Source organism: Urocampus carinirostris, chromosome 2 (assembly GCF_059441175.1).
Source record: "Urocampus carinirostris isolate Australia breed hairy pipefish chromosome 2, RoL_Ucar_1.0, whole genome shotgun sequence".
In the NCBI taxonomy this organism is placed as follows: Eukaryota; Metazoa; Chordata; class Actinopteri; order Syngnathiformes; family Syngnathidae; genus Urocampus; species Urocampus carinirostris.
In genome coordinates, this window is record NC_142350.1 from 69929190 (window position 1) to 69949321 (window position 20132).

The 20132-nt window shown below is 41.4% G+C and overlaps 1 protein-coding gene across 3 annotated transcripts in view; it reads right to left on the minus strand.

Moving 5' to 3' along the window:
- Positions 1-20132, minus strand: part of sema6cb (semaphorin 6Cb) — a 270038-nt gene that overhangs the window by 48947 nt on the left and 200959 nt on the right. For all 3 annotated transcript variants that reach the window (XM_088327668.1, XM_088327667.1, XM_088327669.1), the window contains 10 exons: positions 15461-15517; positions 15284-15385; positions 13947-14037; positions 11925-12047; positions 11765-11853; positions 9123-9340; positions 8904-9035; positions 6786-6941; positions 1838-2014; positions 305-442 (listed from right to left, as the gene is read on the minus strand). In XM_088327668.1, the coding sequence (XP_088183794.1) occupies positions 305-442; positions 1838-2014; positions 6786-6941; positions 8904-9035; positions 9123-9340; positions 11765-11853; positions 11925-12047; positions 13947-14037; positions 15284-15385; positions 15461-15517 (1283 nt within the window). The remainder of the gene's footprint in view (positions 1-304; positions 443-1837; positions 2015-6785; positions 6942-8903; positions 9036-9122; positions 9341-11764; positions 11854-11924; positions 12048-13946; positions 14038-15283; positions 15386-15460; positions 15518-20132) is intronic.

Here is a 20132-nt window from a genome sequence, read left to right on the forward strand (position 1 = left end):
GGTTTGGATTAATTTTGTGTTTGTGTTATATTTTTTTAATGTGGGCGCATGCGGCTTATAAACAGGTGCGGCTTGTGTATGTACAAAATCGGTTTTCCTCTTAAAATGTGGTGGGTGCGGCTTATAATGAGGTGCGCTCTATAGAACGGAATTTACGGTAGTTCAAATGTTATATTTTGGGATTTTTATGTTGTTTAATCTGTATTTGACTGTTGGGGGAAGTGTATTAGTATTTTTAAGGGTATCGAGTTTTGTTAAAAAAAAAGCAGAATGAAAATGAAGTAAACAAAAAAAAAAAACTCACGCCCTGCAGTCGCTGTAGTCGTGGCAGCGGCTGAGCGGCACGCGGACCACGCATCCCGAGAAGGCCACGAAGAGGGCGTGGTGGTCTCGGTCCAGTTCCATGGCCAAAACCCGACGCTCCTCCCCTCTCACGTTGCATCTGCCAGGCCCACAGGTAACAACATTGTCACGCGCCGTCATCAGAAACAAAAAACGGCCACCAGGGGGGGTGCTGCTGATGCAAAGCGTTACGTCAAAATAAACAGGTTTCATACAGCTTGATTCAAGGCCAGATTCAAGCACTTTTCAAGCACTTTTAAGTCCAATTTGTGTATTTTGACCATCAAAAGTATGTTTTTTGGGGTTGACTTTGATGACAAAAACAAAGTCCTTATCTTCCGGCTAGCGCATACTTTAGATGGATGGATGAAATGAAATGATCTGCATTTTTATAGCGCTTTTCAAGTCAATGACTTCCCAAAGTGCTTTACAGTGTGCTTCACATTTCCCAATAGGGGCCTTGTATTGCAGCCATGTAAGGCGCTAACCTGCTTATTGGGGGTATCAGGGGTTCAGTGTCTTACCCAAGGACACTTCGACATGTAACACGGACGAGCCGGGATTCGAACTGGGATCCCTTGATCCCAAGACGAGCACTCTACCTCCTGAGCTACTGCCGCGACGAGATAGATAGATAGATGTCTAGATAGATATTTGATATAGAGATAGATAGATAGATAGATAGATAGATAGATAGATAGATGGATAGACATAGATAGACATAGAGATTTTTTCATTATCATTTATTATATATTGCTAAAAAAATCTGAGGAGCCGAGCCAAAATATCCAGATTTCTAAATAGAGCTGTCCTCTTGGGTTGGACCAGTAGGGGGCGGTGATGCTTCACATGGCAAAGGGATAATGAAAAGCCACCAGAGCGTGTCGGTGTACTTCTAATGCACTTAAAAAAGAAATCTTTATTTATTGCGTGGTCTAATGAGTCAAAACTGCAGAGAAGCATGGCAATGGCAACAATTTCAAGCACTGATCTTGAAAACAAAACCTTCAAATTCAAGCATCTTTAAGGATTTCAAGCACCCAGAATAAAATACACACTCAGGCAAACGAGTGTGAGAAGAAAAAAACACTTATTTTTCATTTAAGACAAAGCTGCATGGAAAAAACATATTGGAAAACGAAAATAATCAAAAGATGCTGAGCTAGGAAGAAAGAAGAGCTTGGAATTGTCAAAGCTTGAAAAAAAATAGGCTCCATTATGATTAAGCCGAAAGTAAACAGAAGCTAAGATAAAAGGAAGCCAAGGTAATAGGGAGATAAGAAGATAAGGAAAGTTAAGTCTCGGAAATAAGGTACGTTCAAATGAAATGATGTTAAGTAGTTCATTTCTGGGTCAGAATTCAAGATCTCAGCTCAAAAAGTTTGCTTAAGAAGATAAGATGATGAAGTGAAGCTCTGGAAAAACACACTGTCGTCACGACTTATTAAAAGAGACGGGTGGAGAAGAAGACCAGACAGTAGGAATTTGAAATTACTTGTTGTGGTTGTAGACGTTGATGTCCTCCAGCAGCGTGCTGCCGAGGGTCTGGTTGTTTCCGTCGGTACTGGTCAGGACTTTTAGAACTCGGCCGTCCTCGGAACCCAAAAAGATGACCGTGAAGTTCCTGTTGGGACCTGCCGAGGTGTCCACCGCGATCTGAGTCAACTTGAACCTGCAACACCACGCATAAAACTTGGTGTTTACATTCTAGTGTACATCATTTGTAGACAATATTCATCAATGTTACTGCTGCTGGATCTCAGTGCTGCTTTTGATAATGTCGACCGCAACATATTACTGGTTCGTCTGGAATGCATTGGTATCTCAGGAACTGTACTCTCGTGGTTTAGGTCCTACCCGTCAGACAGGATACAATGTGTTAACTAAGGCAATCTGACCTCTAAACAATCTGATGTCCCCTGTGGTGTTCCACAGGGCTCTGTACTTGGCCCCCTTCTTTTTAGAATTTATATGATCCCGCTTGGTGACGTTATCCGCAAGTATAATATTAGTTTCCATTGCTATGCAGATGACACTCAACTGTATGTGCCACTGGAGACAACTGGACATTTAAGTTGTAGAAATCTGGAGGCTTGCCTTACTGAGATTCAAAGATGGATGTCACTTCATTTTTTACGCCTTAACCCAGAAAAAACTGAAATGTTGATTATTGGTCCAGCTCGCTGTCGTGAGTTGTTGTCAAACACTACCCTGAACCTAGACAAATGTAATATCACCCATAGTGACTCGGTCAAAAATCTATATATTTATTTACATTTGATCCTAATCCGTCGTTTCAGTCACACGTGAAAAATAGTACTAGAATAGCTTTCTACCACCTCCGTAATATTGCGGAGATTCGTCCGATGCTGTCCCAATCAGATGCAGAGGTTTTAATTCATGCGTTTATTACTTCTCGGCTTGATTACTGTAATGTATTGCTTTCTGGTCTCCCGATGTCTAGCATCAAAAGTTTGCAAGTGGTTCAGAATGCAGCAGATAGACTTTTGACTAAGACCGAAAAGTTTAAGCATATTACTCCTGTATTGGCCAACTTGCACTGGCTCCCAGTCCACTGATAGGTTGGTCGTTTTGGTTGTAAAATTTCTCAGAATTCACTGTGTGAATATAACTTGTGTTTATATTCCAAAATATAAAAACAATCTTTCACACACACACACACACACACACACACACACACACACACACACACACACACACACACACACACACACACACACACACACACACACACACACACACACGTAAAGTGTCAATAATCAGTCTAATTGCATCTCTTGTACGTTTAGCAATCTTATATTCTTTTATTGTGAAATGCTCATGTGTGCTATTTCTCACTGAAGTATAATAAATCACGCCCACGTTGTGGGCGGGGTCTCTTTCCCTCCTTCTTCAACATCATGGAGGACGTGAGTGAAATCTGCTCTTGGGTATGATTACATTTTAACAATATATATGTATTTTATTTGTGTAAATATGGCCACGAAATAGTCTTAATAATGATTGACTTTAACACCACTTAAGATGTGACTTTAAGGTTCTCTCTCAAAATTTAAAACCTTTTCAAGGCCTTCATTCGCGGTTATCGAATTTGAGACTATTTCAAGTTCTTAAGACCTGAGGAAACCCTGCTTTAGGTCACATCAATTTCAAAACCTAGATTATCCTCGTTTTGCTTAGGGGATTGCGCACGTCCAATCGTTTGTTTTAAGGCCCGTTCTCAAAGTAATCCCTGCTATCACGTTCCCGTGATTATTCCCACGCCAACTCCAAGAAATCAGTCATCTTGCATCCCCGGATCACCGGCGCGTCCTCGTTCACCTTCACCTGTTAATCCAACCATCGCTCCCCCCTCCGGCACTTGACATCGATTTTGTATGCCGGTGTCTTTCCGATGCACGTTGCCGGTTCTCTGAAGGGCACCTTGAGCCTTTCGGCGCGTTCTGCTTTGTTTCTGGATGCCCCCGATACTGTCAGGTAATCACTCGCTCTGCAGGGGGCCCCGCAGCTGCAATTTATTCCTAGTATAAGTTGAGTGTCAAGGTGTCATTTTCATATTCGGCGGGTAAAACCTTCAATCTTCAGTTTTATAATCCCTAGAACCATAATGGGCACTGATGACAGGTATTACGGTTTGTCTCATCAGATTTTGATAGGGGTCCTTCAGTGTTCTGCTTTGCCGGCGTCCCTGCGTCCTAGACGCATGATTTTTGCTGGGGACGCATCGTCTCAAAACAACGTTCGTCCCTGGGACGCAACTCTTTTGACACAAAATTGTGATTATTGGGGCAGTAGCTCAGGAGGTAGAGCGCTCGTCTTGGGATCAAGGGATCCCAGTTCGAATCCCCGGCTCGTCGAAGTGTCCTTGGGTAAGACACTGAACCCCTAATACCGCCAATAAGCAGGTTAGCGTCTTACATGGCTGCAATACAAGGCCGCTATTGGGAAATGTGGAGTACACTGTAAAGCGCTTTGGGAAGTCATTGACTTGAAAAGCGCTATAGAAATGCATTTCATTTCATTTCATTACCCGATTACATTTTTTTAAACAAAGATTTACCGCACTCCAAACTTTTAGTCAGGCAGATCCACCATTGTTGTTTTGGGCTTGCGGTTCGAGTTTTCGTCTGCACGCCGATCTCCAGTTGTGTAGTGAAAAGTCCAGCACTTTTGAGAGAACCGGCTTTTTCGGCTCAACTCATTCAAGAGAGCCGGCTCTCCAACGGCTCACTTGTTTTGATGCATTATATTACGAATAATGATGTTGTATAAAGAAGTTAAGAAAAAAAGGAAGTATAAAAGGAGAACATGAAAAAAAGACAGGTTTGTGGTGATCCCTTTAATCGGTATATTACCAACAATATTTTGATGCAGAAATTGAATTCATAATTTGATGATTAAAAGTGAATGAATATATAGATTTTTATTATATATTTGTCGCCGATTCACAATCTCAACCAAATTTTGGGGAGCCATAGATCTCTGTTGGGACCCATAGATTTTTCAGCATGCGACAGGACGCACTGTGTTAAATATGATGAAATGACATCTGAGCCCTTTCGTGTTACCTGTGGGTGTTCCGCAGGGTTCAGTAGTTTGCCCCCTTCTTTTCAGCATTTACATGCTTCTGATAGACTCATCAATTTTCACAGGTCAAATGAACAGATAGATAGATAGATAGATACTTTATTCACTGGTCCTTGGAAAAAAAATCCCCAGTCATGTTCAAGTTTCGCCAAATTCAAGCACTTTTCAAGCAATTTCAAGGTCTATTTTTCAAATTTTTCACTTTATCTCTCACTATATGGTTGCTAGCACATGCTTTGCGCAATTTTGAGCTGTTCCTATCTATTATCTATCTATTATCTTTTTGTGTTAATGGGTTGCTATAAACAGACATGAATTCTGCCATTCTGATTTGATTGGATTACCACTTGTCTTCTCAAGGTTTCTTTTTTCGTCAGACTGATGTTTTGAGTTTTTCCTTTCCCGCATGTCGGTTTAAGATCAGGTGATAATGTCATTGTAATCCTGTGCAGTCCTTTGAGACATTTTTGTGATTAATGGCTTCACAAATAAATGGGACTTAGCTTTAAATTATAGGTGTTGGGTAATAATGGAATTTCATTCGAAGGACAAAAAAAATAAATAATATTGTATGTATAAAAACAGAACAATTGTCCAAATTTGGACTCATTTTAATAATATTGATGGCTCAGAGTGCATTCAATCTTAGAGGCTGCTGATCTTTTGATTTTATTCTAATGTATTTTTTGCGTGTTCGTCAAAGGATCTGTTTAAAATGGTGAAAATATAATTGTAAGTGTTTTTTTTTGTCATTTATTTATAGCACTGAAGAGATAAGATTTTTACTTTTATTTCATTGTTTATTTCAGGGATTTTGTGATGTTGTTCGACTTGAAATCTGTTCAATGTGTAAAAAGCTAAAATTGATTTGTATTTTACAATTTTATTTGTGAAGATTCTAATGTATATTTCATGTGTATTTTAGGGATGCACTGAAAAACATGAAATTACTAAATAATTTGGTGCATAATGTTTGGAAAAATAGATTAGTCCCTCAGGAACGGTCCTCTCATAGTTCAGATCCTACCTCTCAGATAGGACGCACTGTGTTAAATAGGGTGACATGACATCTGAGCCCTTTAGTGTTACCTGTGGTGTTCCGCAGGGTTCAGTACTAGGCCCCCTTCTTTTCAGCATTTATATGCTTCCATTAGGAAATATTATTCGCAAGTATAATATTAGAAGTGTGTTTTGAGCTTAGATTTAAACATTTCCACTGAGGTTACAGATCGAATCTCAGGGGGGGAAGAAAACACACTTCTATTCTATATCATATGAATAATCTATATTTCATATTGACAATATCTGTGTATTATTTGCCCTCATGTAGGTTTTAGATCAGGGGATGGTGTCATAATAGTCGCTGGTTTCCAATAATCTGTAGTCTGTGCAGCCCTTTGAGTCTCTTTGTGATTAAGGGCGTCACAAATAAACATGACTTGACTTGATAATATATCATTAAAAAACAACCTGAGGAGCCGTTTGGGAGCAGAGGCAAGAGAGTGAGTTTTGTAAATAGAGCTGTCCTCTTGGGGAAAGGGGATTGACGCTTCACATGAAAACGCCATCTTGACAAGCCACCAGAGCAGGCGTATTTGCGTCATATTAAAAAGTATTTATTCATTGCGTGGTCTACTGAGTCATACGTTCAAAAGACATGGCAATAGCAACAATTTCAAGCATTATCAAGCACTTCACCAATGATTCAAGCATTTTCCTGACCCTTTAAACACAACATTAAAATTCAAGCATTTCAAGGACTTCAGGCACTCGTACAAACCCTGCAGGTTTGATAGTTGCCAGCCGATGAAACACATGCAAATATTGAAGCGTACCTGCTGGTGGTCCTGGTGAAGAGTGGCCTGTTATTGGCAGAGGGCACGGCCTCATCCATGAGCGGGTAAGACTTGATGAATGTAAGTGTGTCGTCAGGGAAGGCGGTGGACGACTTCAGGTCGGACGCTGAGCCTTCGCCGGCGCAGCAACCAGGTCTGTGCCATAACAGAACGTGGTCAATGGAAGCCAACGCAACAACAAGAAAAAATGAAAAACCTTCAAAAAATCTTGATCTACTGGGAAATAATTGGTACAGTTTTAATACATGGTGAAATTGCCAATGCATATATACATATATCTACACATGTATCCATATGTATTGCTTTATCCGTCCATTATCTTCTGGATATCCCGGTCAGGTTGCGGGAACAGCAGCAAGGAACCCCAGAACACGCTATCCCCAGCGACTTCACCCAGCTCAACAGATGGGATCCCGAGGCGTTCCCAGGCCAGTATAGAAACATAGTCTCTTCAGCGTGTCCTGGGTCGTCCCCAGGGCCTCCTGCTAGAGGGACATGCCCAGAACAGATCCCGAGCGTCCGAGTTCCTCCCTGAGGACCGAGCTTCTCACGCTAGCTCTAAGAAAGAGCTTGGCCATCCTGCTGAGGAAACTCATTTCAGCAATTTGTAACCGGGATGTGTTCTTTTGGTCATGACCATAGGTGAGGGTAGGAACGTAGATTGACCAGTAAATCGAGAGCTGTCGAATTTGGATTGGTATATATGAATGAGTCCTCTACCAATGGCTTGGGAGTTTGAGGGTTATGTGCAGTTTCTTAGCTGTTCCTAGGACTATGCTTTTCTGGACGGAGGCTTCAGATGTTGTTCTTAGGATTTGTTGGAGCCTTTCTTCCAGTTAGGGGGTTACTGCCTCAAGTCTCTCCAAGGCCTTGACCTTCTACATCTGTTCCAGTTGCTCTTTCAACTTTTGGTTCTTCTCCTGTTTTCTGACGGTGGTAAGGTCTATGTAGGCGCTAGTCCATCCAGGATGTTTGCTTCTCCTTTCATAATTGTTGATTATTCTCTAGACTCCAGTGAAAGCTGTCAAGCCTTGCTGTTGAACAGAAGAGTGTGTGGTGTCACCCTGACCCGTGTGACATGGCCGCTTTCTGGTGTCCCATTTCATCTGGAGGGATGAAGGCATGACCAACTTGGGTGCCGAGGTGCTTAATTTGTTTGGGTGTTTGGACATTTGGGTTGGTTTTTGTGTTTTTTTGCTACTTATTTCCTTTTTTCTTTTGTTTTTTTTGTATTTGTTTGTCTTGCTGTTGGTCACCCCTCTCGAGGGATATAACCAGGGAAGATAAATAGATGGATAGACTTCATTGGTCATAGATCCCTTAACTGCCTGGCACCAATTGGGATCCATTGAAACTTTAGACAGCTTTCTCTACTTTTGATGATACCTGGCCTGTTTTAGGGTCGTGGCAAAGTTGTCACGAGTCCATTCGTTAATGTTGTTGTCCCAGTTCTTTTTTTTGGTCTTCTTCTCCTCCTGCACCTCTGGACTGTGCCTTGGAGAATGATTTTGGCTAGTTCTGATGATGTGAAGTGACCATACCACTGCAGTTTTTGTTTGTGCACAGTTGACAAAAGTTCTTGGTAGGGTCCAATGTGCCCTCTGGTGGTATTTATCAAATGGGCTATGCAGCTGATGACTAGATGTTTCCTGTAACATTGAATCTCTATGGGTTGGATTATCTTTTCCAGTTTCACTTTGAGAGTCCTTGTCTCGCTGCTATGCTCTTGTCCCTCCAGATTCTGGTTTAAGTCAGGCAAGCTTAGCTGTGATTTGTAGTTCCTGGCCATGATTTGTAGTTCTGACCACTCTTTTGATATAACAGCTCCAATATGTCTAAAGTTGGTGACAGGTTCAAAACCTTGGTTGTTGATGGTGATGTTTGTGGTGATATCTTGGAGATTGTTGGTCACTACTTTGTTTTTCTGTGCTGGTTTCCATCGCATACTGGTTTGATGCGTTATCAAGGTGATTGACCACTAGACTGACTATGTGTGGTTTTGAAATGTTTCACCATTCCATCAGCTTCTAGCTTGATTTTTTATTTGGCCCTTCCACCCGTTTGACTGAGACACCGCAGGGCCAGAAGAAGCCTTACCTGGGTTTGGGGACCTGCTCATCGGGTACAGGGGTCCAGGCCGCCTCGCTGTTCTTCTGCTCCTTGAATTTCCCACCAAACGCCTTTTCGATGTCGTCCATGTAAAAAGCGCAGACTGCTGACCCAGTGATGCTATTGGAAGACCATTGAGAAGTCATCGGTACGGATTACAGGCCGGTCTCTGCGCGTAGACCCTCCACCGGTCGCCCTGTTACCGACCTGTTAGCCTGCGTGGTGAAGACCCCGAGCACGGCGGGCCGGCGGTTGATCTGCAGCACGTTGGTGAGCGACTGCAAAACGTCAAAGTAGAAGAAGGAGTCGCCGGGCACGGAGCAATTGAGGCGAGCTTTCAGGAAGGACGTCCAATAGCGCTCCAGAACCCGAGGAGATCCGCCGTTGTCGTTCTTGCACACACGTGCCACTCTTGAGAACACCACCTACAACCGCATACATCATTGTTCATTCAATAGAAAATACCTGTGTCTCAGCAGATAGTTATTGTGTTTAAAATACAGTGCCTTGAAAAAGTATATGCCTTCTTTTTCAATTATGTGTTTTTTGTCACTCATTCATCACTCACAAAGGTTTCAGATCATCAAACCAATTTTAATATCAAACAATATTAAATGAAGTTTTGAAATCTTGATTTAATTTATTAAAATAATCTCACCCTGAACCTAACAGCGAGTTGGGCAACCTTTGGCAGTGATAACAGAGATTGGTAATGAGTCTTTCACAATGCTTTGAAGGATTTTGGCTCATTCTTCTTTGTAAAATTGTTTTAAATCTGGTATATTGAAAAGTTTTGGAGTGGCCAAGTCTAAAACCAGATCTAAATCTAATTGAGATGCTGCGATGTGAACATAAACCAACAGATGATGCACAAACACCCTCGAGAACGGCAGATTTGAGACCATTTTGCAAAGAGTGGGCCAAAAATTCTCCACAGCGTTGTGAAAGACTCATTAAATATTAATTAAATGTTGTTGATTTCTGTTATCTCTGCCAAAGGTGGCCCACGTGGCTAATAGGTTCAAGGGGCAATGACTTTTTCATATTTGTAGTTTTGTTTATTTGTGCCTTAATAAATGGAAACAACATTTCAAAAGTATATTTTCTATTTCCCAAGGTTGTCTATGTGTAATATTAAAATTGGCTTGACGATCTGAAACTTTTGTGAGTGATAATTTTGCAAAAACACCAAAATCAGGACAGGCGCCAATACTTTAAGTGCTTTGATACACATGGACTGTGTTCATCTAAAACTAGAAATAGATTGGTCTCTCAGGAAGCGTCCTCTTATGGTTCAGATCCTACCTCTCAGATAGGACGCACTGTGTTAAATAGGGTTAAATGACATCTGAGCCCTTTGGTGTTATCTGTGGTGTTCCCCAGGGTTCAGTACTGGGCCCCCTTCTTTTCAGCATTTACAAGCTTCCAAGAGGTGATATTATTCACAAGTATTATATCAGTTTCCATTCCTACGCAGATGACACTCGACTAGATCTTCTGATGGAGGAATTCGCCACACTAAACTGTGGAAATTTGGAGGCCTGCCTCACTGAGATCAAATAATGGATGTCACTCAACTTCTTGCGCCTTAACTCTGAAAAAAAACGAAATGCTAGTGATTGGTCCATCCAAATGCCGTGACTTGTTCTCAAAAACGGCTTTTAACATTGACAAATGTAATATCACCCAGCGTGACTCCGTCAAAGATTTTGGTGTCATATTTGACCCAGATCTGTCCTTTCAAACACATGTTAAGAATATTACTAGAACAGCTTTCAACCATCTTCGTGACATTGCGAAAATTCGCCCTATGCTGTCTCAGTCGGATGCGGAGATTATAATTCACGCGTTTGTTACTTCCCGTCTCAATGACTGTAATGCGCTACGCTCCGATCTCCCGAAGTCCATAATCAAGAGCCTTCAGCGGGTACAAAATGCTGCATCGAGGCTTTTAACTAAGACAAGAAAGTTTGATCACATGACCCCGATTTGAGCTAACCTGCATTGGCTCCCTGTTAGCTTAAGATGTGATTTGAAGGTTCTGTTGGTATTATACAAAATCATGCATGGACTTGCTCCCCCATATCGTTCAGATTGAATTTCCCCATATGTTCCGGTCCGGAGCCTTCCCTTTGAAAACGCTGGTCTTCTGGTGATCCCAAGAGCCAAGAAGAAATCCGCAGAACTTTCTCCATTCGGGCCCCGGTGCTGTGGAATGCTCTTCCCCCTGAGATCCGATCTGCAACCTCAGTGGAAATGTTTAAATCTAATTTTAAAACACACTTCTACTTCTAATTATTATTATAATTATAATTATAATTATAAATTATTATAATTATTCTTATTATTATAATTATAATTATAATTATAATTAATTATAATTATATTATTATACTCTATAGCATATGAATAACCTATATTTGATGTTGATAATATGTATATTATTTACCCTCATGTAGGTATTAGATCAGGGGATGGTGTCATAATAGTCTGTAGTTTGCAATGGTCTTTGATCTGTGCAGCCCTTAGAGACTGTCCCTTCTCGAGGTTTCTTCATTTTCCTCATGTTGAGCTTTTCCATGCCCTCATGTAAGTTTTAGATCAAGGGATGGTGTCATCATAGTCTGTGGTTTGCAATAATCTGCGATCTGTGCAGCCCGTTGAGACTGTGATTAACTTGACTTGACTTTGTAACTGAGATTTTCTCTCCAAAAACCTAATTGAGGCCCCCGACTAATAGTAAGTAATAAAACGAAGTGGAGGTGATGGTTTATTTTCAAATAAAACGACCGTCAAAATCAAATTGCGCCGTATCTCAAAAATGACAGGAACGGTGGCAAGAGTCTCACCTTGCCCAGTGACGTATACTCCACGGCGATCTCGCTGAAGAAGAAGTACACAAAGTTGCCGTACTCGATGGCGTGCAGGAAGTGAGGCTCTGGTGTCCAGAAAAAGAACCGTGTAACTCCCTTGATCATAGCGTAGGCAAAAAAAATCACATGTTCTCACCTCGCAGCCATTTGGAATCGTACTTCACGGTCCGGAGTACGGGGCGACTCTCGCCGAGGCTGCGGTAAATCACCGCGTCGCTCGCCAAAAAGTCTGTCATGGTTGCAGAGTAGAAGTCGCCTCCTGGGAGATGGATCAAAAATGGATGACCTTCGCAGTATCCCATTTTTCACCACCACATTCAAGCTCTTTTTCAAGTCCAATTTGTCAATTTTTCAATATCGTTGAAAAAAAGTTTGTTTTTTGTTGTTGTTGACTTTGATGACTAAAATAAAGTTGCTGTGTTCCTATCTATGTTCTAGATAGATAGATAGATAGATAGATACTTTCTTCATCCCCGTAGGGAAATTCACACTTCCAGCAGTCTACCCTGTTGTTTATTAACAGATGAACATGATGCCCTAGGGGTGCTTGTAGCGGAGTGGATGACGTCACGCTAGTCCAAAAGTTCGACATCCTTGCGGTAGATGGAAATCTTTTCTTTGTGAAAATCCAGGGATACACCACCTCGTGTTAGCAAGTCCGCCTCCTCTCCGATTCCCCCCGGCTTTCGTGTCTCTGTATAGCGGCGTTGAAGCCGGATAGCTCCGGGTAGCTCCGGGTGGCTACACGTTAGCGCCTGGAATGCTAAACGTGAGCCACGTTTCCGCGAAACACGGCAACTGCGCTCCCTGTGCGCTTCGATGTTTTCCACCAGCACTCGATGATCTTATTTGGTCGTGAGTTCGCATTTACCATGCTTACGGATGGTACCGAAGACTTATAACGCCGCTAGCTGCTTCGCTAGCTCCGGCTCTTCTTCCACGATAGGCCCTTTCATCACGCCGGCACGAGAATTCTTCAGGGCAAGGAGTTGATTCCTTGAATGAACGCATTTTTGTGCGCTAAAACCCATGTCCATAGGATAGAAGTAATCCATAGTGTAGTTGTCAAAACGGGAAGAAAAACACCCAAGATAGGAGCAGACAATAAAACAATAGGGCAGCTGCTGGAAAAGGCAGATCTTATTCTATGATCTTTTTGTGTCAATGGGCTGCTATAAACTGACATGAATTCTGCCATTCTGCTTTAATGGTGTACGTGCAGCTTCAACATGCTCTACAAGTGTTGGGTAATAATTAAGTTTAAGACAAAAAAGAAAGAAAATACTGTATATGTAAAAAGCAGAAATAGGAGACAAATTTGGACTCATTTTAATGATCGCTCTGAAGCGGCGTGCATTTAAATCTTTCAGGTTTAGAGACTGATGATCATTTGCTTTTTGTTTTACTATTTTCACTTGGTGTGTTTTTCGGAGGATCTGTGTCTAAATGAATACTTAAAATCGTATATAGTTGGGGCGGCATTAGCTCAGGAGGTAGAGTGCTCGTCTTGGGATCAAGGGATCGCAGGTTCGAATCCCGGCTCCTCCGTGTTACATGTCAAAGTGTCCTTGGGTAAGACACTGAACCCCTACTGCCCCCAATAAGCAGGTTGGCGCCTTGCATGGCTGCACGGCCGCTATTGGTCTGTGAGTGTGTGTGTGAAAGGGTCAATGTGAAGCACATTGTAAAGCGCTTTGGGAAGTCTTCATTGACTTGAAAAGCGCTATATAAATGCAGATCATTTCATTTCATTTTCATACAGTTAATGTATTTTTATTTTATCATTTATTTATCGCACTGAAGAGTTAATATTTTGATAATTAATTGTTTCGCATTTTCAGGAATTTTGTGTTTTTGTTCGACTTCTGTTCAGTGTGTAAAAAGCTAAAATTGTGTTCTATTTATATATGGATATATCAAGATCATTTCTAATATAAATCTATATTATTAATCAGTGTGTACTGTATAAGTGAGTGGTCATTAATATCAACCTGTTCAGAAAATAGCAAAAGTAGTTATTGGAAATAGTTCAGCTGTCCAAATCCTTATTATTTTACTGTGCAATATACAGTAAATCGGTGTTTTTCACACTACTGTGCGGTGAGACTTTGTCAAGTGATATTATAATAATCGTAATAAATTACCAGTATCTACTGACCTGCAAAAAGCCCGACGTTGGACTGATGGGACTCAAAAGGACAACGGGCTTGACCGACCATCTCCTCGCCATCCTGATCTAGAGTCGACATCTAAGAAACGACAGGAAGAGTAATTAACAATTTCAAGAAAAAATGGAGAAACCTATCCCAAAAGTTAGGTGATTCCGAGGCCGCTGGTTCAAATCCAGCTCGAAGGACCAAATGATAATTTGATAGTATAGTCGACGCTCAAAATAAGAAGAGAAGACTTCAATGCATTTTAAACTTACAACTGGAAAGGAGTGTACAAGAAAATGTCAAATTATCTTTGGTAACTAAAAGCAGATAGAATAGAATTATTTATTGTTATTTATACATATTGGGAATTTTACCATCTTATTTGTCCTCTCGATGATATAGTCAAAAAACACATTAGTGTTTTTTGACTGATTTAACTTATTTTTATAGTCAAATGTATTTCTGATCATTTTGAATTTATATTTTTATAGCAAAGAAATGAAACAAAAATATGTGTTTTATTTTTAATCTTTTTTTAAATGTTTTTGCAAAAGTACATCATTTTTCAGTTTCATTCACCAACAAAAAAAATGATAAAAGATCTGCACGGAAGGCTGTGGGTATCAAAGATCAGGCGGATACTGACAATGATGAAAAGAGTGCATAATTGTCAAAACAACAGTGAAATGTAATAGTCAAAAGATGGGAATTCTATACAATCTCCTTTGCCGAAGAAAATTATTATGATAATAATGATAATGGTTGTTGGTGCCTGTGTTGTTCTTCCTTTTGAGACTTCTGGAGCCGTACCTTGAGGCTTTTTTCACGATTCTGTCACTTGCCCGCTAATTGCCCTCACCTGCGCTCACTCCACCAGCCCCAGCTGCCACTCGTTTCCTAATTATCCCTCTCCCTATTCAAGCACTTCATTCTCGGTCACTCTTTGTCAGCCCATCAGTGAACTTCCGCACATGCAAGGCAAGCACTTTTTGACTCTGGCTCCGACCTGTTCCTGTATCCTGCCTGATTCCGTCCCGTTTCCTGTATCGATCCCCTATTCCCGGCTTCCTGATCACCTCCGGTTACCTGACTTGCTTCCAATCCCTGACTACGCTTCGTTCCCCTGACCCGGATACCCGACTCGCTTCCGATCCACGACTATGCTTCGTTCTTCAATGACAAAACAGCTTGGAGAATATTCACCGACATTTCCCAGGTTCATTTGTAAACCAGAACATTTTTAGATAATTTGAATCATGAGCTGAAAATTTACAGGTGAATTCGAGTGCTACGAATCACAAAAAAATTACACAATATTGATTACGGTTACGATGGATACCTTGTAGTTACGGCAGGTGGGGTTGAAGGCGTTGGTACCGCACGCAAAAAGTGTCTCATCGTTTCGGGGCACCAAAACTTTGATGTAATTGTAGCATTCGTCCTAGCATCCCCAAAAAATAAATTTGCGTTAGCTCATGTGAGCGCTAATTTGCGCAGGTGCATTGTTTTTACTTACGCTGTTTTTCCCTCGCACCATGCATTTGTCCACGTCTTTCGTCTTCCAGGTCAGCCTCTGCCAAAACACAGAAAACTTGGTGGGAAACGGAAAGAAACCAAGGTGAGAGGATGCCAAGCTAGGATAAAAACGCTAGGATAAAGAGATGCTAACAAATAGCAAGGCTAAAGAGTACACATGAAAGTAGAAGAAATGAGACGTTACGCTAAAAACATGAAATAGGAAAAGATGAGCTTAGAAGATATAAGGCTTAACTGAGAGAAAAAAATATATAAAAATCAGGAAAAAAAGAACATAGGACTCTAAGCTAAGCTATCAAAAATGACACTATAAAGGGGCATTCATAAAAACACGCTGAAATAAGCTGAAGAGACAAGATGAAGCCAAGCTAGAGAGTTCAGAGTGGAAAAGAAGGACAAAAATGAGCCGAGGATAAAAAAAAATGTCCGTCTGACGTTGATCCGGTACTTTGTAATTACGCGACCGAAATGAGAAAATTAATTTGGCACAAGAACTGTGACTATTTTTAATTGGACTGACGAGTGAAGTGTGTTGTCAGACTTCAGCCAAAGTATTTGGTCAACCAATAATTGTGCAAGTTGTCCTACGTGAAAATATTAGAGAGGCTTGTAATTGTCGACGTGGATAAACTTTGAGACAGAATGTGAGAAAAAAAAACACAAAATCATATTCTTTAATTTTTAGAGATTTTATTTTGCAAATCAGGGTGGAGAATAAGTATTTGGTCAATCATTTCAATATTTTGTTATGTACTCTAATGGCAATAATAACAGAGGCCGAACGTTTTCTGTAACTTTTCACAAGCTTTTGCTGATATTTTGGCCCATTCCTGCATGCAGATCTCATCTAGAGTAGTGATGTTTTGTGACTGCAATTCGGCAACATGGATTTTCAAGTCCCTCAACAGATTTTCTGTGAGGTTGAGATCTGGAGACTGGCTAGGCCCCTCTAGGACCTTGAAATGCTTCAAATAAGGCTAGGTCTTTGTTGCCACTGTCATGCAGAAAGAACCAGCCACGTCCTATTTATCAATGCCCTTTGCTGATGGAAGGAGATTTCCACCCAAAATCTCTTGATAAAAGGCCCCATTCATTCTCCTCTTTACACAGATCAGTCGTCCTGGTCCTTTTGCAGAAAAACAGCCAGAAAACATGATGTTTCCACCCCCATGTTTCACAGTGGGTATGGTGTTCTATGGATGCAATTCAGTATTTTTTCTTCTCCAAACACGAAAAGTTCTATTTTGCTTTCATCTGACCATAACACATTCTCCCAGTCCTCTTCCATCAGTGGTCTTGTATGTCTTCCATTTTGTAATAATTGCTCATGTTGCAGATTTATTCTTCCCAGCATGGTGCTGGTCTACTATTTTTATCTCTGGTACTCTTCGAAAGCTCATTGGTTGTGGCCATTGTGGAATTTGGAGCGAGACCGATTGAGGTTGTGGACAGTTGACTTTTATACTGATAAAGAGTTAAAATAGGTGCCATTAATACAGGCGATCGGTATGAGCCTTGTTAGACCTCTATGACAGCCAGGCATCTTGTTTTTTTGTGGGTGACCAAATATTTATTTTCGCCCCCAAACTAATCTGGAAATATATTCTTTAAAAATCGTCACGGTTGCCGTGGCACTCAATTGGCCCCGCCCATGTGTCACCAGCTGCGGCTCATTGACAGATTGGCTTTCTGTCTATTTAAGCTCAGTGCTCTCATTCTTTCTTTGTCAGCCCGTCATGAACCTGTGCCCCCGCAAGACGTGAGTTGCTATAAACTGACATGAATTGCGCCATTCTGCTTCACCAATAGACTTCAATACCTCACACTTGTTTACAAACAGGGAAAGAGCTCTATCTGTGTTGGGTCATAATTGAGTTCAATACAGAAAATAAAAAAAGGAAAGTACTGTATTTGTCATGGTTGCCATGGCGCCCAATTGGCCCCGCCCATGCGGTGGAAGCTGCGGCTCATTGACGGATTGGCTTTCCGTCTTTTTAAGCTCAGTGCTCTCATATTTCCTTTGTCAGTCCGTCAACGAACCTATACCCTGCAAGATGTGGGTTCTGACTCGGTCCTGTTCCTGTTGGTATTTCCTGTCCGGTATTGTTCCCATTTATTTTGTCATGTTTAATTTCGGTTTCCAGTTTCCTTTCCTGTCTAGTTTGTCCTGTTTATTTTCGATACCCTGTTTCATTATCTTTCCTGTCTGTCCCGTCCTGTCCGATATCTACCCCATATGTCCGATATCAACTCGGGCAATTGGTACTGATCTCGTCAGCCTCTGGCTTCATATCATTCTACGCCAGTCTGCTGCCTAACGTGCATGACTCCATTTCCTGTCAAATAAAAGGCTTGTGTGAGTAACGTCACGCGTTTGGGTCCTGATCCTGTTCTGGTTCATGACAACTATGTGATTTTCTGTTGTTTTTTTTCCACATGTCTCTCATGGTTAAAGTTTTAACCAATTATAGGCCTCTTTAATATTTTGAAGTAGAACAAGTTCCGCACAATTTACAAAATACTTATTCGCCCCACTATGTAGAAACAAAATCTCAATACTGTAAGCTGTGAAGAAGCAGGGAATGAATAAAGATGGAGCCACCTGGCGCTCTTTGATTCCTCACTTGCGCGTCATCACAGACACATGGCTCCAGTATAATACACAACATCATAAGATGCATTCAAACGAAGAAAAAAACACTGCAAACACAGTATAACACAGAATACTACAACGCGACGGGAGAACGCGCAAATGCCCCCAAAAAACCCTCAATTTTGCACACGATGCACAAAAACAAAAACCGGGAAAGAGGACATCACAAAATTAATATTTGCACTACTGCATATTGCAAGTGTAAGTAAACACGAACTGGGATCCCTTAATCCTAAAACGATCGCTCTACCTCCTGAGCCCCTGCCGCCCCCAAAATATACAAAATATTATTGCTGAAATAATTATATTAATCTATATTTTCATTCCGTTTTAATCGTCACAGTTAATTGGTTATACAAAGCAATTTAGCACTTCAGATTTTTCAGTTCACAAAAATACTGTACATTATACAAAATAATATTGCTGAAATATTAGTCTATATATTCATGCAGTTTTAATCATCACAGTTAATTAGTAATACAAAGCAGTTATCACTTCAGATTTTTCAGTTCATATATTCTTCGTGGTTTGCTGTCCCGCCACAGTTGTAATGCCTTCTCAAAGTCCAATCCATTATCATCCTCCTCATAGCGTCACCAGGAATATAATTGAGTCCATTTTGGCAGAAGAGTCTTGCTAGGAGTATTCTTTTGTTTGTTTTCTTTCGTCGAATGGTTCGCTTCAACACATGTGTTTTCCTTGCCTTCGCGATCTTCCAAAGAATTACTCCGCCGTTTTTTCGGAATTATTGCCGTTGTTATCACTTTCGGCATTATGTTTCGACTTATTACTGACGCTGAAGAAATTACGAATTTTGTCTTGATTTTCACCTTCCCTCGCCGACAAGCACCACAACAATGACGTCATCTCGGAGCAACGAAATGAAATGTGAAATGATCTGCATTTCTATAGCGCTTTTCAAGTCAATGACTTCCCAAAGCGCTTTACATTGTGCTTCACATTTCCCAATAGCGGCCGTAATCTGTGCAGCCATGTAAGGCGCTAACCTGCTTATTGGGGGTATTGGGGTTTCAGTGTCTTACCCAAGGACACTTCGGCATGTAACACGGACAAGCCGGGATTCGAACTGGGATCCCTTAATCCTAAAACGATCGCTCTACCTCCTGAGCTACTGCCGCCCCCAACGTTGGCCGAGATCGGCTTGCGGACGAAAACTCGAACCGCGAGACCAAAACAACAATCGCGGATCTGCCTGACCAAAAGTTTGGAGTGCGGTAAATCTTTGTTTTAAAAAAAAAGTGATCAGTTAATAATGACAAATCCAAAAAGTTGCGTCCCGGGGACGCACGTTGATTTGACATTATGCGTCCCCAGGAAAAATCATGCGTCTAGGACGCAGGGACGTGGGCAAAACCAGAACACTGATATGGTGCCCGCAAGGAACATGTTGCTGACTCCTGTAAGACTGAAATCAACATAAAAATCTAGCAAAAATAAACCACAAACCCAACAGTAGTCACAAGCAAGCGATATGCCTCACATGAGAACCTCTGGAGATCGATGATTTTGCCTCATGTCAGGCATGCGTGCACGTGCAACCAGGCGCTCTAATCGGCATACCGCACAAAGACGTCGAGCGTTTTATTTCAGTTCGGTCGTGTTTGACAAATGAAGCCCGCTTCCCGGGTGGCCGGGGGTTCCGGGCCGATTGGATCCTTGATTGAAAAACATGCCAACGAGACGGAATAACAAGACGCCAACACCCCCCACCCCCACCATTGTCGAGAAAAAGCACGGTACTTGCGTGATAATGCTTAGTTCAGGGTTCTTCTAATTTCTGTTTACGTCAATGAGTTGCTATAAACTGACATGAATTCCGCCATTCTGCTTCACCAATAGACTTCAATACGTCACACATGTTTACAAACAGGGAAAGAGCTTTATCGGTGTTGGGTTATAACTGAGTTCAGTCCAGAAAATAAAAAAGGAAAGTGCTGTATGTGTCACGGTTGCCATGGCGCCCAATTGGCCCCGCTCA